The sequence below is a fragment of the Dipodomys spectabilis genome, unplaced genomic scaffold (assembly GCF_019054845.1).
Source record: "Dipodomys spectabilis isolate Male_0828 unplaced genomic scaffold, ASM1905484v1 ptg000455l, whole genome shotgun sequence".
In the NCBI taxonomy this organism is placed as follows: domain Eukaryota; kingdom Metazoa; phylum Chordata; class Mammalia; order Rodentia; family Heteromyidae; genus Dipodomys; species Dipodomys spectabilis.
This window is the reverse complement of record NW_024871132.1, coordinates 543,128-564,794: the sequence shown is the minus strand read 5'-3', so window position 1 is coordinate 564,794 and position 21,667 is coordinate 543,128. Positions and strand designations below refer to the sequence as shown.

The 21,667-nt window shown below is 36.0% G+C and overlaps 1 protein-coding gene across 2 annotated transcripts in view; it reads right to left on the bottom strand.

Annotated features, from left to right (window-relative positions):
* Positions 1-559: 559 nt before the first annotated feature.
* The window catches only part of Pign (phosphatidylinositol glycan anchor biosynthesis class N), an 83,109-nt gene continuing 62,001 nt past the window's right edge, over positions 560-21,667 (bottom strand). For both annotated transcript variants that reach the window (XM_042668553.1, XM_042668554.1), the window contains 8 exons: positions 19,752-19,854; positions 17,546-17,632; positions 17,140-17,195; positions 16,687-16,762; positions 15,739-15,812; positions 13,514-13,556; positions 11,170-11,222; positions 560-1,393 (listed from right to left, as the gene is read on the bottom strand). In XM_042668553.1, the coding sequence (XP_042524487.1) occupies positions 1,270-1,393; positions 11,170-11,222; positions 13,514-13,556; positions 15,739-15,812; positions 16,687-16,762; positions 17,140-17,195; positions 17,546-17,632; positions 19,752-19,854 (616 nt within the window). In that variant the 3' untranslated portion in view covers positions 560-1,269. The remainder of the gene's footprint in view (positions 1,394-11,169; positions 11,223-13,513; positions 13,557-15,738; positions 15,813-16,686; positions 16,763-17,139; positions 17,196-17,545; positions 17,633-19,751; positions 19,855-21,667) is intronic.

Genomic DNA, 21,667 nt, shown 5'->3' with positions numbered 1-21,667 from the left:
GCTCAAGGCAACCATTCTATTACTTAAGCCAGAGTTCTACTTCCAGCTTTTTGGTGGTTAATTGGAAACGACTCTCACAGTTTCCTACCTGGGCTGGCTTCAAGCAGCAATATTCAGGGTTCAGCCTCCTAAGCAGCCAAGATTATAGATGTGAGTCATCAGCACCCAGCTATTGTCACACACTTTTTGTTTTGTTTTGTTTTTGCTAGTCTTGGGGCTTGAACTCTGGGCTTGGACACTGTCCCTGAGTATCTTTTTTGTTCAAGGTTAGCACTCTACCACTTGAGCCACAGTATGACTTCCGGCTTTTCCTGAGTGGTTTATTGGGAAGAAGAGTCTCATAGACTTTCTTACCTGGGCTGGCTTCCAATTGCAATCTTCAGATCTCAGCCTCCTGAGTAGCTAAGATTATGGATATGAGCCACCAGTGCCCAGTTTCAGCCATACACTTTTAACCACTAATTTAGAGAATTCAGTTGAAACAATACCTGAAGAAAGTAATAGAAGTAACAGATACTAAGTCCACAAATACAAACTATTTCTTTAAAATTTTTTTCCCCATGAACACAGGCCACAAATAGCAAGCATCTTGTACTCCTACTCCCAGAAATTCCATGGTAATCCAGAAAACATGAAGGTTAAAACCTGCATCTAGCTGGTTGACTATGAAAATCATAGGAGCAGCATTTAAGCAAAGATACGATTACTTCATGCCAAAGAAAACTGACAAACATCTGCCAAAGGTTTTGCTATCAAAGCTTTAGTAAACTTGAAACAGCACACCCTTACTGTCATTGTAGTAATATTGCCAAATAGTTAGAACTATAAAAAACCAGTGTTGCAAGCTGACAGATATTTATGGTGCCACCTGGTGATTCCCTTCAAGCTCGGCCAGTACAGCTATTAGTTTGAATGCCATAGGCCCTGCCCCAGAGGTGCACGTGGGGGGGCCCAGGGAAAGCTGTACTGTGAGGATCACACTGCTGCAGTGCTCTGAAGCATCACAGAGAAGAGCTGCCAGCCAAAAGAAAAGCAATGAAAGTGAATACTTTACTGTGCTTTTCCAGAGATAGAAGCATGACTTCATGTCTGAGAAAAGGAGCCTCCTTTATCTCAGATAACCTGCACATTTAAAATTCAAAATATAATTTTCCCTACAACAAGCAGTAAAAGATGCATCAAAATCCATCCAAAAATCCTTGATGGGACTTTAGTTTCCAAGGTGAAGGAGGAACAGGATCTGGATACTGAATGATGGCTTCAACAACATCATACAAGATGGCTTTTGGGTTTGCCATATAATGTAAGTTTCTTTGTTGTGAGAAGCTGGGCCAAGCCATTGAGAAACACCAGAAAGATGGTCATGGACATAACAATCACATAGTGGCTGATGCTGCAAAAAGAGAAAACGAACCATGTTAAATGCACAGGGAACACTTACGTGGAAAAGCATTGAGTCCTCCAAGTTTTATTCTCCTGGTAACTGAACTCAGGGCCCATGCTTATTAGGCAAGTGTGCTACCACTTAGCTATTTCCCAAACCCTTCTGTTTTTATTTTAGTTTAGTTTAGTTTCTAAGATAGGGTCTTATTAACTTTTGTCTGAGCTGACCACAAGCTTGCACCCTCTGTTTTCTAGCCTCTGAATAACTGGGATTACAGGCTTGCACCACCATACTTGTACAGATGTCTTAAATGGATAGGCAAATTACACGGACTATAAATGATACCAATGACTTCAAAACAGGTACTGAAATATTTTGAAAAACCCACAACTTCATTATATAGAGATAAATATGAATAATATAAGTACTTCCTTGGTAGTGTACTAATTAAAATTAATACAGGTAGCAGGCATTTTCATACTGTAGCTGTATCGTAATCTCAAGCTATTATGTTAAACACTATTTCAGCATAATGGTAGTTTGTATTATAATGTTTTAAAATAATCTATAATGGATATGCCTCTAGCTTGGTGTTTTACTGACAGATTTTTACTGACAGGCTTTGAATGATGATTTTCTAGATCTCAGCCTCCTGAATTGCTAGGATTATAGGTGTGTGCCACCAGTGACTCACTAAATCTCCTTTTAGTTTATTTATTTATTTTTGAGATAGAGTATTGCTATGTAGTCCAGGCTGGCCTTGAACTTCTCCTTCTCCTGCTGTAGCTGCCTAAATGCTCAGATTACAGGTATGTCCCACCTTGGCCACCTTAAGGCCTCACAATCCTATTTTGAATCCCATCCCAACTTTCCTACTGAAAATACTTCATTTTTGCAACAATACCCTCCTTTCTAAAATTACCATTTTTTTTCTCTATGGTAAACATATCCATCATACAAACATGTAGTTTTTCTCATCTTCAAACAAAAAGGCACCTAAGATATCATAACTTTCTCTAGAACCATCCTAATATCAAGCATCCTAAATTTGATACATCAAAAAAAAAACAAAAAACAACCAAACAAACAGATCTTACTACCCACAGTTTTCTTTACCAAACTGACTTTCCTAGTAATGGCTTTCCCATTCACTTAGTTACTTGAGATAAATAACTTAGGACCCCTATAAGCCCTCCCCTATAAGTGTCTCCCTCTAGTGCATTCTGTACATCAGAGGATTTTATGAACCTCTTTTAAAATATTTTCTTGGTCCAGACACTTGACCCATTCATTTTGAATTGTGACACTGGTAGAAGCTGCCACCATGTAGCTTAGACTATTGCAATTGCCTCTTCATCCTATAGTATGTTCTTCATACTGTGGCCAGAGTATTGTTTCAAAAATATTGGAACAATCAAATTATTTGCATGTTTAACATTCTAATATTTCATCTTATAATTAAAATACATTTCTAACTCCTTAAAATGACCTTCAAAGGCCATAAATGGTATCAACTGTCTAATCTCCAAATTTGCTTCTGTGGTTTCCCTCAACTATTCATGATACACTAACTTGTGGGATTTAAAAAAAGTTTTTACTTGAACTAAGGATACAGGTTGACCCATTGTAACAATGAGATGTACAAGACACTATGTTGAAAACGAACTTTACAACCCTGGGTGGGGGGAGGAAAGAGTTGAGGAGGTGGGAAGGGAAGGGATGGTAGGAAAAAAACAAAGGAGGGAGTAACAATACTTGATAAGAAATGTACTCATTACCTTACTCATGTAACAACACCTCTGTACAGTATCTTTATAATAAAAGTATATATTTAAAAAGTCTTTACTGAAAGTTTACTTTGTAAACAAAGCCCTATATATCTAGTTAGTCATAGCTGTAAGCCAAAAGGATATACAACTTCATTCTGAACCATGATTATCACTGAATTATTGAATTATATGTGATTTATTTTTATTCATGCTATTAGTATTTTCTAGAATAACCATGTGATGCATTTCTATTAATATAATGTTTAAAAAGTATGCCTATTATGAATCACAGAACTAAAGCTAATAATTATTACCAAAATCTTCAACAGTGTTGTTTCTCAGTTTTCATAGGCTATTTCAAAATCTGTAGCAATTCTTAAGATCAAAATCTGCAACCCAATCAGCTGAATATAATGGACACGGCTTCTCCATGCAGTAAAAATGTTTGACCCATAGGTCATGGACTGAACTTTGTAGCAGAGGCGAGATGAGTAAGTGAGGGAGTACAAACTGTCCACTACATAGTTTGATGGGTCAAAGCCATGGAAGCTCAATCTGACTTGGTTCCATGGGAAACCCAGGCAAGGAGATTGGAGGTCATGATATAGAGAGAAGCTCTGAGGACTGTAATACAAAAATAGTACATTACAGGAAGGACAGAGTGTAATATATCAGCATACTTGAACATTCCTCAGCTATAGCTACAACATAGATGAATGCCCAAAATGTACGACAGAGAGAGAAGCCAGTTACAAAACACTCTATAGTGTATGATTCTGTTTGTATGAAATGCCCAGAATTAGAAAGTCTGTTTAGACAGAAAACAGATTAGTGACTATCTGGGCTCAGGTAATTTTTGCTGATAAAATGCTCAAAAAAGCAAAATATGATGATGGTTGTATAAAAAAATTGAAATAATTTAAAATAAGTAAAACCTTCAAATAGATACATTTTATGGTGTAAATTATTTTACAAAAAATGTTGAGAGACAGAGAAGAGAGAAAAAGAGAGAGAAGGTTAAATTTTGTTCTTTTAAGTAAAAATATTAAATCCAACTTGATGTCTTAAGTAAAAATATTAAATCCAATTTGATGTCTTAAGTGTTCCATTCCAAAATTTAATGAAAAGTCTATCCATAAGCACAGTTATTCTACAGGTCACTCATCTCATTACAGTGGTCTGAAATGACTGACTCTTGCTAAACATTATCGGGAGAAAGAGCTGTGGAGCTCATCATCCTTGTGTAACTGAGACAACAGGCATCTAGCTTATATTTAGCATCCATCATGTCTTTCTGTCATGAAGACATTTACTGAAGTTAAAAGGTGAAGTGTCAATGTGAAATGAGTTTACCTATTCCACTACCTGCCTATCTCTATGCTGACATTTAAGTCTGCAACTGTCAAGGCAGACACACGTAGTGGGAGAGAGGGACCATATATGTGTATGGAGGACCACACAGAGCTACCAGGCAGGCCTTTTTAACCCTCACAATGGGGCATAAAAACGTCACTGCTTTCTTCTCAAAAGCAGACTCTATTAAATGAGCAGAAAAAGACTAAGAGTCATTTGAACAAAGTAAAAGGGCAGGGATGTAGCTCAGTATTAAGAGTATGTGTCTATCTCTAGCAAGGTCCTGGATTCCACCCTCAGCACTATAACAAAACAAAGCTTGTCTGACAAAGCTTGTTAGTCATCATAAGAGTAAGGCATTTTATAGCACTTACTAAAATATTCAAAGTGATTGAACCATAAGCTTCCATCATAACTAAAGAAAAATGATAAATACTTTAATCATCATTTTTTAATAAGGTATAACAGCAGTGCATGTGGGAAACAAAGACCAAATGAACACCCCCATCAAATCAAACTGCAGCTCAATCAGACTGATGGTCCTGACTCTAGTCACCTCACTGGAAATACATCTAGAACATAAATTTAAATATATGTTTTTATAGTTATGAAAATTATCTCCTAAGAATTGTTCCCTAGTTTTAAAAACGCATTTTCATTCTGCCATATAAAAGGTAATACTCAGTAATGTTTATGATATGCAATAAATGAAGATGAAGTGTAAAGATCACAGGAAGAAAACCCTAAATTAATTCTATCAACTGAGCAGGTTTACAGCCTAGGCAGGGTATTTTCTCACACAGTTATTAAAAGAACACCTGATGCCCACAGGTCTGGGGAAGGCTGAGGTTACACTGGAGTTTCAGCTCAACACACTGGCTCTGCTGTATTCTTTTCAGAGTCCCAATTAAATTTAGGTAAAATCTGCTCTGAAGATGCACTATAAACAGAGTTACTACACCCCTAAACAGACACGTTGTCCCACATTCTAGTAATTCAGCTTTATTGTCGAAGAAACTCTTCCTTATTCAATAAGTCGAAAATAACAGCTGAGGAATCTCTGCAAAGCATTCTGTAAAGTCACCGCAGTCACCTTACATTACCCAAACAAGGCAGACTACATTCATGCGCTCGACCTCGTCTCTAAAATTTCCAGCTAGGTTTGCACCATTTCAGTATCAGAAAGCAATACAATAGTGAGGATAGCTGTGCGCTCGTGGCTCACACCTGTAATCCTAACTACTCAGGAGGCTGAGATCTGAGGATCAAGGTTCAAAGCCAGCCTGGGCAGAAAAGTCCGTGAGAGTCTGATCTCCAATAAACCACTAGAAAACTGGAAGTGGCAATGTGGCTCAAGCAGTAGAGTGTTAACCTTGAGCTGAAGAGGACAGGGACAGCGCCCAAGCCCAGAGTTCAAGCCCCACAAGCAACAAACAAACAAGCAAACAATAGTGAGGATAAAAGGACATCTTTTATTCCTGTGAGTAACAGGCCTGGAATGGCTGATGGTATCAACTATATTACTAACAACAAGGAGTTCAGAAATAAAATTTGTCACAAAATAAAACCACCACAGGAGTGCAATTTAAATAACCCTGGTTCCCCTTAGGTAACTCTGCCAGGAAGTTCAATAATACTGGAACCTAGACAGAAAACATCTCTGTTTTTCCGATAAACTTTCACAGAGGAATTAGAAACCCCAACTTAAAAGCAACATTCTCACAAGTAAAATGCAGAAAAAAACATGGTAATTAGGTTTTGGTATGTACAGTGCTTTAGCTCTAAATCTTGAAGTTTATCTTCCTCCCTAATCACCTAGGCTTCTTCTTGGCAATAAACCAGCTGTCTATAAAGGTATGACCTGCTCCTGCCCATCAGCCCAGTTCTACATGGTCCACTGAAGCAGTGTATACTACCTCTGCTAGAGGACACAAAGAGAACATTGTAGAACTGTAGAACTCTAACCACCAAAAGCAGGAATGACAAAAAAAAACAAAACCTCATAGTGTCATATCAACTGGGGGAAATTCCATTAGGAAAACCTGATTTCATAAAGTTAGATTTCCTTTGTGTTATTGCTGCATTCTGACCTCTCTTCTCCAATTCCCTTCCTTCCAACGATCTTCCTTTTGAAGAGTGGGCATCTTTTGAATGATATGGTAAGAAACCAAGAAAACAAACACCAAAGAGATATTTCAGCAGGAATGACCTATGGAACATGCATGAAGTTTATATAGATTAGTCCAACGTTCTTATCCTGACTAACAGGACTATGACCTGTCCCTGACTAAATCTGTCAAGAGTATTTTAGCGAGGTGTTGGTGGCTCTTATCTATGCTCCTAGCTATTCAGGAGGCTGACATCTGAAGATCACAGTTTGAAGCCAGCCTGATCAGGGAAGTCCATGAGATTCTTATATCCAATTAACCACCAAAAGGCTGGAAGTGGAGGGATGGCTCAAGTGATAGAGCGCTCAAGCCTGGAGCAAAAGAAGCCTAGGGACAATGCCAAGGCCCTCAGTTCAGGCTCTAGGATCAGCCAAAAAGAACAGTTTATTCTGGAATAGTACTTCATTTAGCCTATGGGATTTAGATCCCTGATAAGCCAAGATATTTAACAGGTTAGGCCTTTATCATCTTTAGATAACCATCTGCTTAAATTTTTAATCTGGTATACATAATGGCAATGTTAAAGTTAGGATTGTCCCAGCTAGAGCAAGACATAAGGTCACCTGTATGTACAGAACAACAACCATGACAAAAGAAATTACTATTAAATACTTCTACAGCATATTTTACCCTGTATGTTATTAATTATGTAATATTTAATATATGCAAAAATCAGTACTGAAACATGGAGAAGAGCATGCTAGATCTTAAATACAACTTTTGCAATGGCTTTTTAAAGTGCCTAAGTATACACAGGTAACAAAAGTGAAAAATAATGAATTGACTGTACCAAGCTGGGTGTAGTGGCATAAGACCTGTGAAGCAAGGAAGTCACAGTCTCCTGAGGGCCACAGTGTCAGAAACAATGTGTTGGAAGACACTGTAAATGGCACATACTGTAAATGGTTGACATTCTGAAGTTCCTATTTAAGTTTGAATTTTTGTCCTACTTTGTTTTTACTTAAATGATCCTCTGGTGTCTGGATTACCTGTCTCTCAGATATCCCACTGGTGGGTGTATGGAACCTGTTGCAATGCACAATGGAATCTATTGCTCTCTTGTGTGTAGTTCTCTGCCTCTAATCTACAGGAAGCTGGCTTTGCGTGGGCTCTCCATGTTGTTTCCACAACTCCATTCTGACAGAGAGTAATTAAAATTGATTAAACTAGGGACATTTACTCCTTCCAACTATAATCCTCCTCATGTTCTTAAAATCTCCCTCATAGACAGGTATCAAGGTATTCCCATGAAAATAGTACCCTATATATCTCAAATTATACTTCAAAGAGTAGTCTAAACCTAGAGCCCTACTTCCTGACCTCCAGTTCTATTTATGCACTTCTCATTAATTTTTATCAAATATGTGGTACTTTAAAAGCAAAAAAAAAGTATGAAAATTTGTAATAAAAAGTAACACAATCTAGTTCTCCCTAACTTACTTTCTGGAGCACTCTAGTTCTCTTTTTAGATCTTCTGGTGGTTATCTACCTAACATGAATTAGTACCTTTATACTGTTAGGAGACAGGAATATATAACCTACTTATATTATGGGCCTACTCATTTCAATTTTAGATAGTGATCTTGGTTTCTATTTTTCAATTTTGAGGTATAATTCACATAAGAATATAAAGCCATCTTAAGTGTCTAGTTAGCAGCATGACTAGGGTTAGTCAGGCCTTTGCAACCATCATCACACTTAAGATACGAAACGTTCCCACAGGCCTTTGTGCAGTCAATCTTACCTTCATCCTGAACCTTAGACAAATACTGAAAAGCCTCCCATGACTACAGATTAGTTTGGTGTTCTAGAATTTCATATAGTTGATTAATATTCTCTCTTACATATCTGGCAACTTTCACTCACTGCAGTTTGGGATTCATCCAAGAACTTGAATTCATCGTTCATCTCTATTGTAAGTAGTACTCCATTATGTTGATGTAGCACAGTTTGTTTATCTATTCATGTGGTGATGAAGGTTTGGATTATTTTTCCTTCTCTTAGGTAGATACCTAGGCATCAAGTGGCTATTTCAAGGGCATTTAACTTTTTAAGAAAGTCTTGCAGGTCACAGCAGCACATGCCTCTAATTTAGCACTTAGGAGGCTCACAGAGGAAGATTGCAAGTTTAAGGTCACCCTTATCTACACTGAGAGATTCTGTTTACGAAAGTCTTTACCCTCTCAAGTTACTCATCAATAGGACAGGGTGGCTGCCGGATGTTCTATGCATGTGATAGAAATTGCTGTCAGGTTTTAGAAGTGAGCGAGAGGAGTGCCTGTCTCTACCCTCTGGGTAGGGAGAGGTATGAATAGTAGCAGGTAGACAGCTTTCCTCTGAGTTGGAAGCACATACAGCACAACAGTGAAATTCTTCCCAGCCCTTTCTTAAGTCTGTTTACAGTTTTCCTCTGGGAGTAAAATGCTTTCTTCATGGAGATAAAGGGGAGGGACTACAGAGAGACCCACTGATACTATCATTCAGCATTCATCAGACAGACATCTGTTTAATCCCCTGCTGGCTAAATCTCTTGTTCTCCATGTGACTGTCTGAGTGAGTCTGGAATTTCTGGGGTTCTGGTCACACCTCCCTTCTGGGCTTCTACTTCCTTTCTCTGATTGTCCATCATCTAAAAGGAAGGAAATTCTAACTCATGCTACAACATAGATGAAACTTGAGGACATCATAGTAAATGAAGATAATCTAGTCACTGAAAGATTAGCACTGCATGATGCCACTCAGGTTAAAAATGGAACTACAGAGTAACAGTAAGTATAGCAGACATACATTGATGCTCACTAGATGCCAAGTACTATGTGAAATGCTTTATATGGATTATTTAATTTAAAATGACAACAAGAGAAGGGAGGTGGGCTTTAAGACACTGAGTCATGCAGGGTCTCACAGTTAACAAGGGGCAGAACAGGGATTCAAACTCACAGACTGGTCTAAGCCTGTGTTCTGGCCTACTATCTGCCTAGATACTCTCTGACGAGAGGATATGTGAGAAATAGAAAGCAAAAATTGGACTAAAATCAACAAGAGTCTAAATGCCAATAGTGGAATTACTATTCAATCAAATGAACAGAGTGACATCTGTGAATAACTAGAAATAAAGAAAAACAACTCAATTTTAATAAAAGGTATTACCAAAGTTGTAAGTGGGAAGTTTTAAATATAAAAACCATTTTTTTCATATCTAAGAGACAAATGAAGACAAAATTAACAACCTGTTTACAATCTTTTATGTGCCCAGCATGTGTGGCATGCAAAGGATTCAATTTAAGTCAGGTACAGTGGCTCCAATCTGTAATCCTTGCTACTCAGGGGGGAGAAGTTGGGAGGTTTGCAGTTTGAGGCCAACCCTGGCAAAATTTCATGAGACCTCATCTCAACCAATAAAGAAATTTGTCCTGGTGGTATGCACTTGTCATCACAGCTAAATGGGAACCATAAATAGTAGGATAGAGGTGTAAGCCAGCTCCAGATAAATGCAAGACCCTATCTGAAAAATCATGAAGGCAAAAAGAGCTGGGGGTGTGGCTCATAAGGCAAGGTACCTGCTTGCCAATTGCAATGTTGAATCTTCAATACCACTAAAATAAATAAATAAATAAATGTAAATCAAATCCCAGATCTGAGGGGATCTGAAGTATATTGAGAGAGGCATATATATATGTATGTATATACATATACATATATGTGTGTGTGTGTGTGTGTGTGTGTGTGTATATATATATATATGTGTGTATATATATATATATATATATATATATATACACACACACTATAGTATGGCAATATAACCTGTAAGCTGCCTAAGAGGAGAGAATGTCTAATGCAATGTCTCAAGCAAACCTACACAATTCTTGGCAACTAAAAGTGTGAATAAATATTGACTGAATAAAATAAGCCAGAATGCATTTAGGAAGAAAAACAGAGGAAAAATTAACTTTGCTTTCTTCTTCTCAAAGGGAATAAATTTAATAATTATGACAATGTATATTCAAATCACCATAATGAAGACACTGATTTTGTTCAAATTAAATTTTAAATAACAATGTTATAGGGATCCATGTTAAACTGCTCTCACATTAAATAATCTAAAAGGCCAATAATGATCACATGAACCATCACATAAAATTCACACTACAACTTGAAAGCCTTATTGTTCCAAAGAGATTGTGAGATTAAGAGAACATGCAAAAGGCACTGGATTGGTCTACTTTGAAATCCCAATTTCAAGCACCTTCCTGTTGCCTATGAGTTATCTCCAGACTAAGCATTCATTCTCTTCCCCAGAGCATCCTAAGAAAAAATTTGCTAATGTGTTAAAGCCAAAAATTAGATGCAGTGTTGCCTCCAGAGGCTTAAAATAATTGATGCTTGCTATGCTTACCTCAAAATTATATTAGCACCTGCTATACTAAGATACCAATTTTTAAATTTTTTTCCAGTGCACTTTCAAGAACATCTATGTGAATATATACTATACCTTGTTCCAATATCAAGCCAGCTGCCATAATCCTTGACCAAGAAGAAAAAATGCTATAAAATAAAATATAAAATATTTATTATATTTTTATAATAAAATATGGCCTCACTAAAAACAAATTCTATTTATATTTAATATAAAAGCAAGAGGTGTTTTTTTCTCTTTTAGATTGTATGTTTCATATTTCTGATCCTTCAGAACCACTGTCTACCTTTATGGAACTTTTGCTTCAACTAAAATGAGCAATAGTCTCAAATGCCAATAGCAGAATTACCACTCAATCAAATGAACACAAAGTGACATCTGTGAATAACTAGAAATAAAGACCCAGCCAACTTTAATAAAAGCCATTAAATATACCAAACAGGTAGATAAAGTCATATCACCCACTCGTAAAAATATGCACTAATACTACCTACTACGTATGAATAGGCAATATACTATATACAATGATAAACTCCCGCTCATGAGTGAATATCAGATGTGCAAGTGCACATATTTGTACATGTCTGAAAGACATGTCACAGAGCATACAAGCAACTATGGAAGCACAGAGGAAGGTAAAAATCTAAGCCAAAAGCTAAGAGACAGATGAAAGAAGAGATGGAGAGACAATGTAGAAGTGTGTTTCGAGTAGAGGGAATAGCCTGTAGAAATACCAAAAGTTCAGACAAAGTTCGAGAGATTAAAAGTGAGGCTGGCGAAGAGAACACATGGGAGAGGCAAGAGATAAAGCCAGTCAAGTAAGCAGAAACTAGATCATAAATGGCTTTGCAAGTTTAATTAAGCAGTCTGACTCTTCATATAAAATGAACCAAGGAATTTTTAATAGTGTTCTACTTACATGTATTTGCCTATTGTAATTCTGTGAACAAAACTGATTTTGTTCTGATTGTGTGCCAATTTCAAAAAGATATTGAATACTTACTTCAATACATTGCAAAAATGTTCTCATCTAAATCAAGTGACTGGGAATTTAGCCTAGTCAGTATTTCTAGTCACTTCATGTGAGATGATATACAGCAAAGTTTTTGTTTGTTTGTTTTTTGCTTTTTTGTGGTTTTGTTTTTTTCTGCCAGCACTGGGGCTTGAAATCAGGGCTTTGTGCTCTTGGTTGGCCTTGTACCACTTGAGCCATATCTCCACTTCTGGCTTTTTACTGGTTAATAGGAGATAAGAGACTCTTTGATATGTCTTCCAGGGCAGGCTTTGAAGCTTAATCCTCTGATCTCAGCCTCTTGGGTAGCTAGGATTGTAGATGTGAACCACTGGTACCTCGCTGTAAAGTATTAATCTTATCCCAAAAGAGATATGGCCTTTGTCCTCATCCACTGAGAGGTCATTTCTAGGTCCTTTAAATGTAATGGTAGAAGGGTTTGCCCAGGATACTGGTCAGTAGGCAGTTCAATAACGTAATTTGTGTTGTGAGGCTTTGGTTCCACACTGTAGCAGTCCTACACCTTAAAGGATTGGAGAAAACAATCAGCCCTGTGGGCAGTATGTGATCAAACTCTCCTAAGCCCGGCTAACAATACTCTGGGATTATTGGCATGGTTCACAACCCCATTCCAGAGATAGAACTCAGAAGCTCTGCATCTGGATCTAGTGCTGCTCTATATATCTCTATCCTTCGCTGAGGTAAATCTACATCATATGTTATAAATCATAACTGTGAATATGACATTGTTCAGCAAGTACTGTGAATCTTTCTAGGGCATTACTGAACCTCAGTGTGATTTGGGGAACCTTCTGAGAATGTTTTTTGTTAATAAATAGAGGCCTAGCTACATAGTCCTCACAAAGAATTCATTTGTTATAGCAGCTATCATCTGATAACATTTTCTCCGCTGGTACTGGTGTTTGAACTCAGAGCCTCATGCTTGGGTTTGCTTGGCTTACTCAAGAGTTCAGCTAGTACTCTATCATTTGAGCCACATCTCCAACCCTGATAAGAGCTAAAATTTCTTTCTTTCTTCCTTCCCTCACTCTTTTTATTTCTTTCTTACTTTTTACTGATAAAATGGCTAAAGATCACTTTCAAATCTAAAGTTACTTTTTCTGTTCATTTCCTGTGGAAGGCTCATTTCAGGCACAATGCAATATGGAAGACTAGGTATAAAATGACAGGTTTGAGTAAATCAAGTAATGAGACTTCTGACACATTAGCAGGTGCTCTAATGCATATGTAATATAAAAAAAGTAATTTGTGTAAATTATGCCAGCACTTAGAACTCAATATCTAAAGATTTCATGCACAGAGAAGTATTTCCATTTCTTCTGATTAAATTAACTCAGCACTTAGTTTTTGTGTCTTATGTATATTGAATACCCAATAATAGCTTACCAAAGCCATAATGTCTGATATGATGAGAACAATGAGAAAAAGGCTGGAAAAAAAAGAAAAGTTACATTTAACAGGTACACTTTTCAAGTATGTTAAAAATCCAAATGGGAATAATTAGATAACTATGAGGATCAAGGAAACACCAAAAGAATGGAAGAATGGCCATGTAGAACTGCTGATGGCACTCACCAACTCTGTGCTACCAACCTCTAGACTCCTTGTTATATGAGGCAAATCTACCACTAGTTAAGATTTTACTTACAGCCCAAGGCATCCCTAATGGTTCATCCATAGGGTCCACAGCATTTACATTCCCTCCTAATGGCCTTTATCCAAATATACAAAGCCTTGGCAATGAATTCAGTCATTAAGACTGATTGATATACATATAGTGCGTGTGTGCGCGTGTGCATGCGTGTGCACATGTGTACATGTATTCTAGTACTGGCACTTGAAATGAAGACTTTGCACTCTTGCTTCACTTTTTCACTCAAGGATGGTGCTCTAATACTTAAGCCACAATTCCACGTCTGGCTTTTTGCTAGTTAACTAGAGGTAAGAGTCTCTCAAACTTTTCTGCACAGATTTTCTTCCAGTTCAGCCTCCTGGGTAGTTAGGATTACAAGCATGAGCCACTAACACCTGGCTCCAAATTACTGATATTTAAAAGTTAATTTTAAGTCATGAAAAATAAATAATGCAATCACAGCTTTATGAAATAATGCAATCACACCTTTTTCACTAAGTGGGAAGAAAGTTTCAATCATTGGCTTGTTATATTAAACTCATTAGTAGTATAGATCTAATAACAAGTTACAACAACAATAAAATAATACAATCACAGCTTTTTTCCTAAGTGGGAAGAAACACTGTCAATCACTAATTTGTTACATTAACTCATCAGTAATACAGATCTATTAACAAGCTAATAGTGTAAAAACCACTCTAATTTCTAGCCTTTTATGAGTTGTAAGCAGATATTTAGCAAATAGATAATAAGAAGGTGGCAATATGGTCAAAAAGGAAAGATGATATAAACAATATTTAACAATTTAACAAGCAGTTAAATTTGCAATGAAGGGTAGATGGATTTGGCCAATGTGATGCACTAGATAAAGAAAACAGGATAAGAAGCTTCATGTCAATAGAAAGAAAGAGTCACTGGGTTCATTGTGAGCTATATTAAATCTGAGGAGTCTGTGTAATATCCAAAGGGAAATGTCAATGTCTTGGAAGGGTTGAAAGGTGAAAAAGAAAATTTTTATAAAGCCTCAGTTTTCTTCCTTTTTGATTATGTGTGTAGTTTTTCACTGTATTAATCTCAGGATAGAATTACTAGGTACATAAAAACAAATATATGCACACATACAGATATTTACACTTCGACAAGTTTTCATTCCAAATGTTCTAGTTCTATTTAACCCTTTAAAAATCTATCCACTGAAAGAGTTGCAGGGAAATTCAACTGCTTTTTGTTGTTGTTGTTTTCCCCTGCATCTAAGTGTCTTCTGTGATATCTGGTAAGGCATGAATGTTTTCAATATTAAATTCATGAAAATCCTCTGAGAAGGTAAACTAACATTATTTCAAATTAGAAACAAGATTTTTTTACCCCATAAATAGTAAAAAGAATCTTTAAAAACAAAATCTATGGCATAGCCCTAATGGTATGCTAAATCCAGTCCTACCATAAACTCATCAAGAATAATATGAAAATTTATGTTAATACTTGTTTTTCATTCAGTATTGAATATGACAGCTTGATTTAAGAATAACAGAACTAGTAAGAAGTTTCATTTTTTTTGTGAGATTTATATTTTTACATTACGAGTTTTTTTGGAGGAGTTTATTTTTACTTATTTTTAAATTATCTTTAAATAGTTGTACAAAAGGGTTTCAATTCAATATGTAAAATTTTGTGCATAATGCATCTCAATTGGTGTCAACCCTAACATTATTCTCCCTTATCTACCTATCCCATCCTATTTAATGTTACAGTCTTACTAGCAGTCATATGAACATCCTTAAATGTTTATTCTCATTTACTAAGTGGGGTAAAAAGTCAGATGGATGTGCTGGCATACACTGGTAATCCTAGCACATAGGAGGACAGTGAGCTGGAGGGCAGCCTAGGTTACATAGCAAGTTCATGACCATTCTAAACTAGAGAGTAAGATCCTGACTCACAAATAGGCAAATCAATGCTTCCTAAACATTAACCTTACCTTTTTGATGATAACTGTGTAGTTAATTGAACTGCTTCAAATGCACACATCACAAGGAGGAAAGGAATTAAAATCTGTTTAAAATAATACATTATCAGTAACTAAAGCATTTGAAATATTTTTGAAACATACTATTTCTGCTTATAGATACATTTTCAATCTCTCAAATAACTTCTATACATACTAGTGAAGACTGAACACTGAAATTAAAAGACAATATTATGTTATAAGACAGACCATTTATGAAATTGATTTAAAAATCTATACTTGCATTAATAACTAGAGTACTCACAGATATATTTGTTGAAGGAACAGATTGATTCCAGGTTTAGGTTATGGCATAGGTATTATAACATAGTGGCTGCTTGGTGGTTGGGGACCATGGATTAAGGGAGGTTTAGAATCTTTAGCATCCTTGGTTTTGATCTTAGCTTCTTTGAAGGCTTAAGTTATCTGATAAGTTTTTCTGGGACTAACATTCAATCCTTACTCTTGGGATCAAACAGCCTTAAGAGTCAGTCAGATGCTAGTGGCTCATGCCTATAATAGTAGCTACTCAGGAGGCTGTGATCTGAGGATCATAGTTTAAAGTCAGCCCAGGGAGAAAAATTCTAGGAGCAGCAAAATGCTACACTGGAGGCGTGGCTCAACTGCTAGAGGAGCCAGCCTGAGCTAAAAAACTGAACAAGAATAAAAGATCCTCAATTTAATTCCTAGTACAGCACAGGGACACAAAACAAAGAGTAAGGCAAAAAAGAAGAACAGTATCTAGTGGTATCAGTGTCTTGCCTGAAATTACATTTTTTTCCCACTGCTATTTAACTCTGTCACAATGACTTGGTAATTTTATCATAATTTTGTCATAATTTATATAACCTTAAGGTCCAATTAATTCATAATCCTAAGCAACCAGTGCTTTAATACAAATAACAAAATTAGAAAACTAACCTTCCACATCATCAGGGCTCCCATCATGAAAGGATTAAACACAGTCAGAAAACAATACACCGAGGCAAGATCAAAGCTAAATAGCACAAAGAAAGTGGATTTAAAATTCATACTATAACTTTAAAATAATTGATTGCTAAAACTAATCCCCCCAAATCTATTCTTATTAAATAAACAAGCTTACATTGGACCAAGGAATATTTTGAAGTCATCATTAACAAAGTAAGTATGTGCTGATATATACCCATCTCCAAAACGTAAAAAACAAGATTACAGAAAATACCAATTTATACCATTTTATTAAAAAATCAGAATCTCACTATGGCACTCAGGTTGGTCCTCATCTTCCTGCTTCACTTTCCTGAATGCTGTGATTACAGGAGTATGCCACACAGCCCAGCCCTACAATATTTTTGGGTTATATAAACATATATGCTGTTTTCATTTAATTACCTGTTAATTGAAGCTATATTTCCAGTTCCAAAAAATGCTGTCACTAGGAAGAAAACCTAAAGAGAGTTAAGGAAATGCCAAAACAAGTAGAACAATTTCTTTCTCATTTAGAAAGGCATACCAGACAGCAATTTCCTTTGATCCTTGTATATTGTGTGGGTTGTGAAGTGATGGTAGAAATGAAGAAAGAAGGGGCTGGTGGGATTTAGATAAACTGCAGTTACATATGATTTCTTACAAGCTTTTGTGTTCTTCTAAATGGAGCAGGGGAAATTGAGAATAGCAGACCTTAAGACAAAAAGTCCTAGCAGGGGCTGGGGGTTTAGCCCTGCCTGGCAAGCACAAGGCCCTGAGTTCGGGCCTCAGCTCTGGGAAAAAAAAAAAAAAAAGTCCTAGCAAAGGATACAAGGAAAAAGGCTCTACGGATGTCATCCAGATGAAGCTGCCGAAACTGAGCTATGTCAGTGTTATAAGAGAACTGGATACTGTTGAGCTACAAGGCAAGAAAAGTTGTATCAATGTACAAAAACATCTGGCTCACATCTACACACAAAGACAAACTAACAATGGCTAAGTTACCATGGTCAGTTTGTCTCATGTTAACCAAAAACCAACAAGAAATCTTCTATAGCTTAATTACATTGTAATAAAATCCATAGACAGGTAAAATAATTATAATAATAATAGCATACTAAATACAGTTGCAGTGTTATTGTGTGTGTAATTAATATGAAAAAGGAGCACTTCCCTATTCTATGTAAACATTCCTTTCTTCTTCTTCTTTTTTTAAGAGATGAGAACCAAACTTGCTAGGCAAAGGCTCTTGCACTGAGCTAAATCCCCAATCCCTAAAGATTCCATTTTTAAATCTCTGTTCAAAGATGTGATTTCTCATTGTTTTGGTTTTAATCTCAGATACAGTATAATATTAAAGTAAATGTTTCTCTTTTTCCTGTTATATTTGCAAATATATTACTTTTTTCTACACAAAAGCAAAAGAGATCTGGGAGTGATGGCATATACCTATAATCTCAGCTACTTAGGATGCAGAGACAGTAGGCTCATGGTTTAAAAGTCAGCCTGGGCAAAAATTTGCCAAAACTCTATGTCAAAAAACAAATTGAGCCAAGTGTAAAATCCTGAAATCCCAGTTTTTTTGGGAGGTAGAGATAGGAAGATTTGTGGTTCAGGGCAAGCAAAGGCAAAAGAACGAGATATTATCTAAAATTAATTAATTAATTATAAAAGGGCTGTGGAGCAGGCTCAAGTGGTAGAGTGCATGCCTAAGAAGCATGAGACCTGAATTCAAGTTTCAGTATGGTTCAAAAATAAATAAAATAATTAAAGTAAAATGACATGAATTTTTTAAAAAAACAAAACAAAAAAGTCCTGTCATGGGTAAAATGGAAAGTCACTCAGCTATAATAAACTGAATATTGCTTAATCATGCTTCCAAAAGATATTGATTGGTGAGTTTAAAAGAAGATTTTCCCATGCCAGACACTATCAGGCCTATGAAATTTCCCCATAAATTTCTGTGGTGCTTTGATACTCTTTTTTAGAAAAAGACAGGCTTGCTTTCAGTTAAAAAAATATAATTTAAAAAGTGGTACACAATCCTCAGTTAGTCTGCTGAAATATTTAATAAAAAGGACCATTTCTAACCATTTACCATCAACCTGATAAAAATTTCTTTTCATGTTTTTCATTATTTGCATATTCAGGAGTGAAAATTAAGAACCAGAATTACTAAGTATACTTGAACAGTTTCTCCTGTATTGAAGTTACATATTCTGAACTATCAGTCGTCTGTATATACTCAAGTGGAAACCTTTCAGCGAATCAACACTCCAAGTGTTTTACAATATCCATCCATCTGACTCTGTAAAAGTGGAGCTATTCTATCACTAGTTTTTTGTTTTTTTTATTTCCCCTTCCCATCCCTTCCCATCTCCTGTTATCACTAGTTTTTTAGGATTACCATCAGTTCTAAAAAAGACAGGAGACACCAAGTTAATGCTTTCCTTCAGCATGATAAAGGTGAACATAAATTCTGGTTGGCTTCTAGCCAATCCCAAGGTTATTGGGTTGTATAAGTAGCCTAGGATTGTCTGAAGCTAAAATTATGAAAAGGACAAAAGCATCTTAGATTAGGGTGACTGGACACACAGCAATGGGCTCAGAAGTCATCACAGGATCAAGTTTACATACTAACCTAGGACAATGTAAAAATTCTTCTGACTTAAGCAATGGGAAAACTGGAGAATAAAGTAAAGGGCACTAATTTCTCCCTTAGTCATTCACATATATTGATGTTATTATATCAGTAGTTCTCTCAAGTAATTGCTGTTATTATAGTAGTGGTTCTTTCAAGTAATCACTAAAACAGCAAAGCTGTGCCTTTCTGTGATAAATAAAACTCTTCCTGATGTAGTTAACTGTTTAACTTAATTACTCATGACACATAAAATTTGTCATGAGTAATTAACTAATGTGATTTTAATGCTACAATCTGAAGAATGAAGAATTTTGGAAGAAACACTGATAATTTCCTCAGAGCAAACAGTATGTTTGTGTTTTCATTTAAATGTCACGTGGCTTGGATGAGCTACCTGCCGTTTACAGGACACACCAGATTGTTGTAGGGTTTCTTGTTCCATATGTATCCAGAAAAACATCAAAAAGGACAACACCAGTGGAAATAGAGCTTCATATCTAAGAGGTACAAAGTTGGGGGAGGGAGGGCAGAAATGAAAAGAAAATGTAAACAAAGAAAAATGTGAATTCAAACTGAGAAATCTTTCTTAAAATAATCTTGATAGCATTTGTAAGTCTTCATACAATCACAAAATTTAAATCTTCTAGGCTTTCCAGAAGAATAGTAGGAAAGAAAATAACATGCAAGTTTCAACTCTAATCTTATCTTATTTTAAATTTATTAAACCTTGAGATAGGTGTAAGTTTAAAATAGTAGATATTTAAAATAATTCATAAAATTATAGCAGATATTTCTCAAAGAGAAAGAAAATGTTAACATAAAGGTAAAAAGATACTTTTGAAATCAAGATTATTAATATATATAGGATAATAAGACAAACATTTCATATTTCTTAAAAACTATAGGTACAATGATAGGAAGACAAACCCCAAAATAAAAAGGGTATGGTGGAGCATGTCTGTAATCCCAGCTACTTGGGAGGTGAAGGTAGAGGACTGTAGTCTAAGGCTGGCCTGGAAAATCAAGAAGCTCTACCAGAAAAATAAACTAAAGCAGAAAGGGCTGGGGACATGGCTCATGTGAAACACTAAGTTCAACCACAGTAACACAATAATGTCTTGTATATAAGTTTATCTGATTTGGGGAGGGGAAAGGGAAGCACAGAAACAATGGGACAAAGGGTGAGCCAATTCAGCAGTGAAAGCCACTAGACACTATGTTGGAAATGAACTTTACAACTTGGCAGTGGGGAGGATGAAGTCAGGAGGGGAAAAACTGAGAGAATGAGGGAGGGGCTGACACTTCAAAAGGAAATGTACTCATCTGACTTATGTAACTATAACCCCCTTGTACATCACCTTTACAATGAAATTCTAAAAATAAAAATAACAACTATACAATATACATAAGTAGGCCAAAAACATGAAAATGTTTGACCTTATTAATATGGTATAGAAATCAAAGCAATTATGAAATATAGAATTTATCATGTTTGTCAATAATAAAAATATAGCATTGATAAGAGAACAATGAAAACAAATTCCCATGCTCTCTTACAGAAGTATGTATTCACTGGAAGCCCTTTTAAAACTATATATCAAGAACTCAAAAAAAAAGGACCATGGTTCAAAGTCACCCCAGGCAGACTATCTCCAATTAACCACAAGAAGCCAAAAGTGGAGCTGTGGCTAGAGTGCTAGCTTTGCCCAAAAAGATCTCAGGAGCAGCAGCTTGGCCCTGGGTTCAAGCCCCAGTACCCACACCAAAAAAAAAAAAACAAACAAAAAACAAACCCAAACAAACAAAACCCCAAACAAAAAAAGTTTACTTGTATATATTTCCTACTGGTATCTAAACTCTTTGAATTCAGTCTCTCTGTTCCTCACTGCAGACTTGGCTTACAAAAAGGGTTTTCAAGTGAGTTACTAGTCTAATTGGAAACACCAGAACTAAAGAAGACAAACAAAACCTATTTCCCTTTTAACTTTTCACCACTGAACTCTATACATCAAGCACTATTTGCTAACTGAAGAGAGCAAAAGAAACTTATGCGTTAGATTCTACCACAATTATAAAACAAAAACTGGGCAGAAAAGTCTGGGATTGAGAAAGCCCACACAAAATACTTGATTTAGAATGTCTAAGCCATGAATAGATATTATATACATGACAAAATATTATTAGTAAAATAAGAACAGAAAACTGTACAAAGCAGTGACCATTTATGGCCTATTAAGGCAGAATTTGGTACTTTTATTTAAAAATGAAAACATCAAACTAATAGTACTAAGGAAATGATGAAATAGGAAA